Source organism: Bison bison, unplaced genomic scaffold (genome assembly GCF_000754665.1).
Source record: "Bison bison bison isolate TAMUID 2011002044 unplaced genomic scaffold, Bison_UMD1.0 scf7180017864228, whole genome shotgun sequence".
Classification (NCBI taxonomy): domain Eukaryota; kingdom Metazoa; phylum Chordata; class Mammalia; order Artiodactyla; family Bovidae; genus Bison; species Bison bison.
The window spans coordinates 5925250-5935596 of record NW_011494800.1 but is presented as its reverse complement, the minus strand read 5'-3'; the positions used below and the strand labels follow the sequence as shown (position 1 = coordinate 5935596).

At 39.5% G+C, this 10347-nt stretch overlaps 1 protein-coding gene across 1 annotated transcript in view; it reads left to right on the top strand.

Annotated features, from left to right (window-relative positions):
- The window catches only part of HPSE (heparanase), a 54510-nt gene that overhangs the window by 33019 nt on the left and 11144 nt on the right, over positions 1-10347 (top strand). Inside the window, exons 6-11 of the mRNA XM_010845981.1 lie at positions 3241-3414; positions 5751-5919; positions 6376-6423; positions 6963-7056; positions 7493-7599; positions 9139-9253. Coding sequence (XP_010844283.1) covers positions 3241-3414; positions 5751-5919; positions 6376-6423; positions 6963-7056; positions 7493-7599; positions 9139-9253 — 707 coding nt within the window. The remainder of the gene's footprint in view (positions 1-3240; positions 3415-5750; positions 5920-6375; positions 6424-6962; positions 7057-7492; positions 7600-9138; positions 9254-10347) is intronic.

Genomic DNA, 10347 nt, shown 5'->3' with positions numbered 1-10347 from the left:
CAATAGTGTACTCGGAAGTGTACGTAAAAGTGTGGGATCTTGCCTGACCAGGGATTGAACCTGTGTCTCCTGCATTGGCAGGCAGATTCTTAACCGATGGACCAGCAGAGAAGTCCTGCAGTTTTATTGGTCAAGAGTGGATTTGAACTCTGTAAGACACAGCCTTTATCCTAGGAGATGTTACTGCTATACAATTTGAAGCTACTTAAAGTGTATTTGGAAAAATGTGGAGATAGAGGAAGAGTAAGTTATGAACTGAATAAATACTTGAAAATGTAAACATTCTAGGTTTCTTGAAAATGCTATAAGCTTTGTTGTGCTTCTAGGCAATAACAGTGCTTTACATCTATAAGAGTTTTCTGTGGTTTACAAAGGGTTTTCCCATGTGCTATTTCAACTTGGTTCTGTGAGGTAGATGGATGATGGTACTAGTTCCAGGTCTGTAGATCAGTACCTGAGGCTCATGCAGGATGAAGGGTCATCACTGATGATTCAGTCTGTAAGTGGGAGGTAAGGCCCAAACTCAGATATCTGATTCTTGGTTGAGGACACGTTCTCAACTTGATTTGCTATAGATGTGTAGAATACAGCTGTGACCATGCCAGTCAGAGGGCCTTTATAACAGGCTCTAGTAATATGGCACTGTCACCAAATAGCTCTGTGATATTGGGCAAAGCTCTTTATTTCTTTGGGTGTCAGTTTCCTCATAGAAAAATGAGGATGGGCACCAACTCATTGTAGGAATAAGTATCTAAGAAGCTCATTGATGTTGCCACACTTGAGGAGGACTCCATAAAGGCCATAAAGGCCCACGCTGTCCTCCACTGCAGCCCTAAGAGCCCAGGAAGAAGCTGCAAGACTCAGAGAGCTTTTCAGCCCCCGATGTCTGTAAGTCCTTGATGATAGGCAGTAGTTTTGTGGAAGTGGGTGACAGAGCAAATATCAAAAACACCAAAAATAGCTTGCTAGTGTCATTACCACTCCTCAGCTATTATGGGCAGTATTAAATCTATGGTTTCACTGCTATGGAAACCCAAGTAGTTCAGGCTGAAGACTCAGAAACAAAACCAAGACAAAACCTCTTTTAAGGAGAAAGGGGGTAAATTTGCCAGATACAGATTTTTTTAAAACTAGGGGAGGGACTTCCCTGGTAGTCCAGTGGTTAAGAGTCCAAGCTCCCAATATAGGGGTATAGGTTCAATCCCTAGTCAGGGAACCCACAGGACATGGCCAGAAAAGATAGAAATTTAAAAAAAGGAAAATGAACTAAAGGAGTGAATTTCTGTTTAAGAGATAACTCTAAATATACATTAAGATCACCAGATTTTTGCAGATACTAATTGATGTAAAGATGACACTCAAAAATTGTTGCCAGGCTTCCCTGGTGGATTAATGATAAAGAATCTGCCTGCCAAGGTGAGAGACGTGGAATTCAATCCCTGGTCTGGGAAGATTCCACATGCCACAGGGCAAGTAAATCCGTGTACACCAGCTACTGAGTCAGTTCTCTACAGCCCGAGCTCCACACAAGAGAAGGTACCGCAGCGAGAAGCCAGTTCACCACAGCTAGAGAGTAGCCACCACTGTCCCCAGCTAGAGAACAGCCCACGCAGCAACAAAGACCCAGCACAGCCAAAAATAAAAACAAATAAGTAAATAAAATAAATACACGGTTGCCACTCTCAGAGGTTAGAGGCTAGCTAATGGTTAAAAAACAGAGTTCAAAAGTTCCAAAGCTTTAAAAATCCCTTAGTGACTCCGTAATTTTTTTTTCGCATCACATCTAGCCCAAAAGAAATGCCTAAGAGTTTTCAATTAAACTGTTAGGTCCGAACAACCTAATAGTAATAGTTTTCATCGTGTCCAACAGATGTTGATGTGTTCCCTTGCAAATTTAAAAGATCCTGCAGTACCCTTGTAAGTCGAGTTGCCTGGTTAAATTTTAATTTCAAATAAACAATCATTTCTTTACTGCAGGTTTTTCTCAAATATTGTATTTCAGTTAGTTCAGTTCAGTTCAGTTGCTCAGTCGTGTCTGACTCTTTGCGACCCCATGAATCGCAGCACGCCAGGCCTCCCTGTCCATCACCAACTCCCGGAGTTCACTCAGACTCACATCCATCGAGTCAGTGATGCCATCCAGCCATCTCATCCTCTGTCGTCCCCTTCTCCTCCTGCCCCCAATCCCTCCCAGCATCAGACTCTTTTCCAATGAGTCAACTCTTGGCATGAGGTGGCCAAAGTACTGGAGTTTCAGCTTCAGCATCATTCCCTCCAAAGAAATCCCAGAGCTGATCTCCTTCAGAATGGACTGGTTGGATCTCCTTGCAGTCCAAGGGACTCTCAAGAGTCTTCTCCAACACCATAGTTCAAAAGCATCAATTCTTTGGCACTCAGCTTTCTGACATACACTAAAAACTATTCATTATTTATCTGAAGTTCAAATTTAACTGATGTCAGATGTCCTGTATATTTATCTTCTAAACTGTCCCAGTAAATTCACTCCTCAGGGTGCCTTAAGGCCAAAGGAAAAGTGGACAACAGAGGCTGAGGTGGTTAGAGAGTATCACTGACTCAATGGACATGAATCTGTGCAAACTCCAGGAGACAGTGGAGGACAGATGAGCCTGGCACGCTGCACTTCATGGGGTCACAAAGAGTCAGACACAACTTAGCGACTGAACAACGATGAAAGGCTACCTTGGCGCTGAGTTTGGAAACCACGTCCCTAGAGCCCTAAACCAGTTTTTTAAATGTAAAATTCCATTTGTTAATCTTTTGGATTAATACATTATATACATGATTTTTTCAAATAATGTTTTAAAAAGCTAATCAAAATTACCAAGTTATTTTGTGCCTGAGTTTGTGAGTGGAGATTTTTAGGTTATGAGAACTGGGACTTGTGCTGACTAATGAAAAGTCTGGCCTGTGCGTGCTGAGCACTGAGTTTTCCCAGTTCACCTGAGGTCACTTGAGCGAAACCCAAGTGTCAGACCAAAGCCTCTGGTACCTTCCATAGACTTGATTCAGCAGCTAAAACAAACAAAGTCACATTGGCTTTTTTTTTTAGTCCAATTTTTTTGGACTCTTATTCATAATTATAAGCACTCATTAGGACTAGAATTCCTTCCATTTAATACAGAAATAGTAATTCATTACGAGGAGCAAATCTGGAAGCCTTCATCACTTTGACATTTCAGCTGCCGACCTAACCATGAAATGGCAACATTTTTCTTTTAGAACACTCAGTGGATATGCTGTACACTTTTGCCAGTTGCTCAGGACTGAACTTGATCTTTGGTCTAAATGCATTACTACGAACCACAGATATGCACTGGGACAGCTCCAATGCTCAGTTACTCCTGGACTACTGCTCTTCCAAGAATTATAACATTTCTTGGGAACTAGGCAACGGTAAGTGCCTCCCACCTCCAGAAACATTTCAATAATAAGGAAATACCCCTTTGGCATTATTTGTTCCTATTTATGACCTTTTTAATAATAGTAAATATGACTTTTGTCTTGGAGTATTTGTATAAATGCTCAATGGTGTAAGTTTGGAATTATGGCAGAAAACTCCTTACATAGCCCAGATGTTATTGCTCATCCCAGTTTACATTTGAGCACTTCCACAGATCCCTTGCCTGAGGGAGCAAGAGATTGTAAGAGATGAGGGTTCAATCCCTGGGTTGGGAATATCCCTTGGAGAAGGAAATGACAACCCACTCCAGTATTCTTGCCTGGAGAATCCCATGCACAGAGCAGCCTGGCAGGCTACAGTCCATGGGGTCACAAAGAGTTGGACACGATTGAAGAAACTTAGCACGCACACACAGCTCCCTGATTCCTTTGACATCTTTAGGGTCACTTGGCAGGTCGCTTGGCAGGTTGGACTCAAGCAGTTTGCTTCTACCTTTCCATCCCTTCCTCTGTTCTCCTCTTGTTATTTAATCTCGGCAACCCCATCCTGATATTCATCTTAGGTTCAAGCTAGAAGTTCCAGGACAGAGTTCCCTCTGGGTCAAGCTCTTGAGTGTCTCCTTCTTCATTCTTTTTTTACAAGGAACTTATAAATTCTAATTAAAGTGGGTCTTCTCTGGTGGCTAAGATGGTAAAGAATTCTGCCTGCAATGCAAGAGGCCCGGATTCAATATCTGGGTGGGGAAGATCCTCTGGAGAAGGAAATAGCAACTCACTCTAATATACTTGCCTGGAGAATTCCATGGACAGAGGAGCTTGGTGGGTACAATCCATTGGGTTGCAAAGAGTCAGACACAACTGAGTGACTGACGCTTTCACTTTCAAAGTGCTAATTAGCCACATTCATTGAAGCATTTGCAGTGCTTTGTCTATACATCAGCTAATGGAACTGAACAGAAAATGGAAAGTGAGATGGTGAATACAGTTTTGACCTTCATTTCATAGATGACCAAAGAGGCACAAAAAACATTAACTAAATATATAGCTGTGTGCGTACATCTGTGCTTAGTTGCTCAATCATATCCAATTCTTTGTGACCCCATGGACTGTAGCCCACCAGGCTCCTCTGTCCATGGGATTCTTCAGGCAAGAATACTGGAGTGGGTTGCCATTTCCACCTCAAGGGGATCTTCTCAACCTGGGGATTGAACCCATGTCTCCTGTCTCCTACATTGTAGGCAGATTCTTTACTTATAATGCTAGGCAATTATGAATTAGAGAAATCTTAGAGGAGTTAGGATTTGAACCCAGGCCATCTGGCTCTAGAATGAGGTCATTGCTCTCTTGAGACTTCTGTTCTGGAGGTAAGGAGCCAGACCTACCAGAAAGCAAGCAAAGAAGTGATACATATCTATAGTGGCATGTGTTATGATAAAGTCTAGCCACAGATTTTAGGGCTCGGTGGCTAAGGATAACTAATAAGGTGAAGCACTGAAGCAGAATGGAAGGATAGAGGCAACCACATCCAGGCTTCCTGCAGCAACTACGTGAACCATCCTTACCTGTCTCTGTACATCCCTGCCTCCCAACTTTTCTACCCTACCCATCCCCAAGTCCTTCTGCTCTTCAGGGCAAGATAAAACAGTTATGTCATCATGTGTCCCTCTTCCTTGGGCTCCATTTTGCAAAGAGAAGGTCTGGTTTTCAGGGTAAAGGAGAAGAGTAAAGTAATTTGGGAAGTAGATTAGACATTTCCCGTGCCTTCCTCCCATCTCTTCAGTTTTGTTACTTCCAGATTCACTTCATATATAATTTTCCCTTATAATTCTCAATAAGACTTTTTTAAAGAATTTATCTTAATTTTTATCTGCTATTAAGATAACTTGACATTATGGAGGCAATATGGAGCTTCAAAAAATTCTAATTAGTGAAGATGACACATGCGTTTGGCATTTCACAGATAAACAATATAAGCTCAATAAGACTTTTAATTACCTTGTAGAAATGGGTTTTTAAATGCCTTCTCCTAGCACAATCTTTTTAAAAGTAAATTAGGCTATTAAATACTGGATACAGACTATTTCCTGAATATCCATTGGCTTAATATACCCATCATTAATTTCCAACTGTTTTATTATCCCCTCATACTTCAGTTATATAACTTAAATTTCTGTTTTCTTGTAATATCTTCTTTATAACTAGGTATTTTACCTTTCTTGACTTTGGATTCTAAGTTTTTGTAATGTGAAAAATACTCTGTTGTTTTTACGTTGGCTTCTAAATAGAAAAAAATTCTAGGTGAGCATTTATTTTGAGAATTGCTCTTTCAGAACCTAACAGTTTCCAGAGGAAGGCTGGTATTTTCATCAATGGACGGCAGTTAGGAGAAGATTTTATTGAGTTTCGTAAACTTCTAGGAAAATCTGCTTTCAAAAATGCAAAACTCTATGGTCCTGATATTGGCCAGCCTAGAAGAAACACTGTTAAGATGCTGAAGAGGTAAGAGCTAGAGGAAGCAGAACCATTTTTCTTAAAAATATTTTTCTTTGGTGAAGGATCCTCAATAAACCACCTGTTATTAAATAATCTTTGGACTTCCTTGGTGGTCCAGTGGTTAAGATTCTGTGCTTCCATTTCAGGGGGGCCCGGGTTAGGTCCCTGGCCAGGGAAGTTCTACATGCCACATGGTACAGCCAATAAATAAATTAAGCCAATTTGTTGCCTGACTAGATGGTTTACCAAAAGAGCAAACACTGACTGGCTCAAAATATCAAAGATTTGGGGGCAAATGGCACCTGTGATTAAAAATTTGTATTAGAATTAGGAAGTTCGTGTTGCTTTATCCTAAAGTAGTAACCAGCCCATTTCTAGGGAAAATAACTTGTGTGCATATATTGTGTGCATATATTATCCATATAAGGATTAAGTGATAATACAATAGATTTTTTTTTCTAGTTTCCTAAAGGCTGGGGGAGAAGTGATTGATTCAGTTACATGGCATCAGTAAGTATGTCTCCTACTGTTAATACTAAGAAAGTACAGCTAGCTTTACTTATGACCTAGTTTTCAGACGAGATCGGGCGCGTTCAGAGTGGTATGGCCGTAGACTACTTATGACCTAGTTTTCAAAACAATGTTTTCATTAAGTGCTAATTGACTTTATAGTGTCTAAAGCAGCATTGTACTAGGATTTTAATATTAATAAAGCAAAGATTTTAACTAATTTTAAGTAACATGGTGGTTTCTACAAGATCAAAGCACACTTTCATTTAAGTCATGGAACAGATAAGTGGCTAAAATGAATATACTTGCCAATGAATGGATAACCCACAATACCTACACTTGTGACTATGTTTTCTCAAGACAGAGTAACTGGTCTCCTCCCATGTTATTCTCTCCTTAGTAGAACCTCTGCCTTTTTTTTTTTTTTTTAATAGCACAAGGGTGGGAAGAAGTAGAAAGGAGGACAAAGGTTGCTAGTTAACTTAAAAGCAGAAAGTAAAGTTTGGTGTTTCTTCCTGAATATTTTCTGAATAATTCAGCTACTATGTGAATGGGCGAATTGCTACCAAAGAAGATTTCCTAAACCCTGATATACTGGACACTTTTATTTCATCTGTGCAAAAAACTCTCCGGGTAATAGTCTTTTTTTTCTCCTCTCTTTTTAATGTAAAACCAAAGTACTTTGTAGTCTAGCTAGTCCTAAATTCTGTGGGTGTATAAGTTTACATGTTTTTCCAGTTTTAGAGAACAGGCACTAGGTCTTATTTACCTTCAGTTCCTTCCTCTTGGGTCTTACCCATGTATATTGATTCAAAATTAAAAATACTTCCCACAGCCGTTCGGTAGAATAAACTCTCATAGTCTGTAAGAATGGGGTTATTTGCATTCCTTCCACACCTAGTATTCCAATAAATGTTAATTGCCCCAAACCTAAATGACTGTGAACATATTTTGTAACTGTATTGAATGATGGGTCTCGGGAATGCAAGGTTTTGAATGTGGAGTAATCTTTAGCATCGTATTTGGTCCTCTTGCTTGCAATTACAAAGGAGACTTTTCTGTTCCATAGATTGTTGAGAAGATCAGACCCCTCAAGAAGGTTTGGTTAGGAGAGACCAGCTCTGCGTTTGGGGGTGGAGCGCCCTTCCTGTCCAACACCTTTGCTGCTGGCTTTATGTGAGTGAGCCTGCACTTGTCTCAGGGACCACATAGTACTCTTCTGTTCTATTCAGCTGAAATAACTCATGGGCCAAAAATCAAGGACCGTTTCTATGGCTGAACTCCAAAATTCATGCCAGATTTTGCAATAAAATGATTTACTAAATTAGTTGGACATCTTTAATGCATGGCCCAGATTAATCATTGTATGAATGAACTGCTTTAGAAGTTTTGTTCCTTAATTATGGCCCATAACTATGTGAAGCATTCCTTTCTCTAAAGAAGTACATGGTAAAAGAGTGTATCAAGAGCCTTGACCCTGAGAAGGATACTGAGTACCTATAGCTCTATTCATAGATTCTCAAGACTGTTTAGAGCCTGGAAGTAGGAGGTCACACCCGAGGGGCTGCCAATGAATTTAAAGATTTACTAAATCACTGCCTTCTCCAACCTCCACAAACTTGATTGCTTGAAAACCAACTTGTTTACTTACATTCTATTACTCGGTTAACACTCTTAACCTAACGTTCTGTATCCTCACTGAGCTTTATTCTCTTTCCTCTTCTACCCTCATTCTTAGAAGCCCTGAATAAAGCACACATCTTTATCCATATTTATCCTTATGTAGGGGCATGAGGAATAGAGAAAAGAGTGGAGGTGTTTGTTTTGCCACTAAATAAAGACGAAGGGAAGTTCCCTGGTGCTCCTGTAGTTAGGACTTTTGCCTTCCAATGCAGGGGGTGTGGGTTCGATCAACTGGTTAGGGACCACATGTCTCTAGATCAAAAACCAATCGCCAGTCCAGGTTCGATGCATGAGACAGGGTGCTCAGGGCTGGTGCACTGGGATGACCCAGAGGGATGGTACAGGGAGGGGGAGGGGGGGGTTCAGGATGGGGGACACATGTACACCCATGGCTGATTCATGTCAATGTATGGCAAAAACCACTACAATATTGTAAAGTAATTAGCCTCCAATTAAAATAAATTTAAATTAAGTTAAATTTAAAAAAAAAAAAGAAAAACCAAAATGTAAAACAGAAGCAATACTGTAACAAATTCAATAATGACTTTAAAAATGGTCCACATTAAAAAAAAAAAAAAGATGGAGGAAAGAGGTGTCCATAGAAGCTTATTATTTTGCATTTCACTGACCACCAGCAACCTTTACTTCATCCTCAACATGGGGATGGAGGTGGAGAGGTGGTGGGTGGGAGGATGAGCATGGATCCAACAGGATGGAGAACAATTGTCCATGTTGTCTAATTGTCTATAGTTGTGGGCATCTATAGCTTTGTAAGACGTTGTCCTACCCTGATAGGGGCTCCTATGGTATATTAATAGTCTTCAAGAATTTGTTATCATGCAGAAGTGTGAGAGCACATGAAGAAAAGGATAGTCTCTACTTCATCGGAATGTCTTATTCATGACTAATACCACTTTTCTGGTTTTCTGTCAACTCTTCCCACACAGAGGAATAAATCAGAATAGTGTAGAGGTAAAATTGAGTTATTTTGTTTTCCAAATCTGAAGAAAGCTTGGCCTCACTCTGTTCCAGGTGGCTGGATAAATTGGGCCTGTCGGCCAGGATGGGCATAGAAGTGGTGATGAGGCAAGTGTTGTTTGGAGCCGGGAACTACCACCTAGTGGATGGAAATTTTGAACCTTTGCCTGTAAGTGACCATTATTTTCCTATTATTGTGAGTCATTTAAAGTCTACTGAGGTCCCTCATTTTAAGCTTTTATGAGGAATCAATTCTTTCACTAAATTCAGTGCTCTTAGTAAGTAGCCAAACCATGGAAAGGTGGACTGGAAGAAATCTTAGAAGAAATCCATTGTAACATTTTTGTGTCTCAAGAAATTGAGACCCAGAAATAATGATTTCAACGTGAATCATTGGGGCCATGGCATGAGATTTTTTTTAAAGAGAGGGGTAATTTGAAATTTTATGACTTCAATTTTACATGATAACAAACTTGAATCAACTATTTTTCAAAGTAAACCAAAGTTGAAATTGCCATTAGTATCCAAGGTTTCAAAACATTTTTTATGTCATGAAATCATCATTTATTTAACTTTTAGATAAGCTAGTACCATGTATTTGTTCAAAAATATCACCCTAAGATTGGCTATTTTGTTAATAATCTTCAAGATATTTATGAATAAAGTCTCATTTGCACCCTATCTCCAACGACATCTGGTGCTAAATTAGGGACTGTAGCCTTTCAAATAAAAACCACCTTGAAGATACGCATATTAATAGCATAGATATAGCTCTGAGAAGTATGACCTTGATTTTTGTTATCTAAAATAGCATTTGAGAATATCTGTTTTCTAAGAATAATTCCTACGGGAATTATTTGAACACGGTAGGAAAGCTAAGAAGGTCTGCAAAAAGCACATGACAAATATAAGCTAGGCTTTTGTGGTTTACAGATATCCCCCTAAAATTGCTTTTAATCTATAGTGGTCCAAGCTCATGGAGCACACTGTTCATAATAAAATTTTTAGCAAAATGTCTTTCTACAAAATGGAATCTCTTCCCCAAGTCATTTATAATATGAGTTAAACCAAGTATGATCATTTCATTGAACAAATATCCAAAATCTACTACTGGCCATTTCTTAAATGGACCTTAAACAAGGAAGAGAAGTAAATAATTTCTTCACAATGTGCTCTAAGTACAATATCTAGAAATTAGCTACCTTACCCTGTCACTCTTTATAAATAATGCCAGCTATTTATAATGTTATCTAAAGCTTCAAA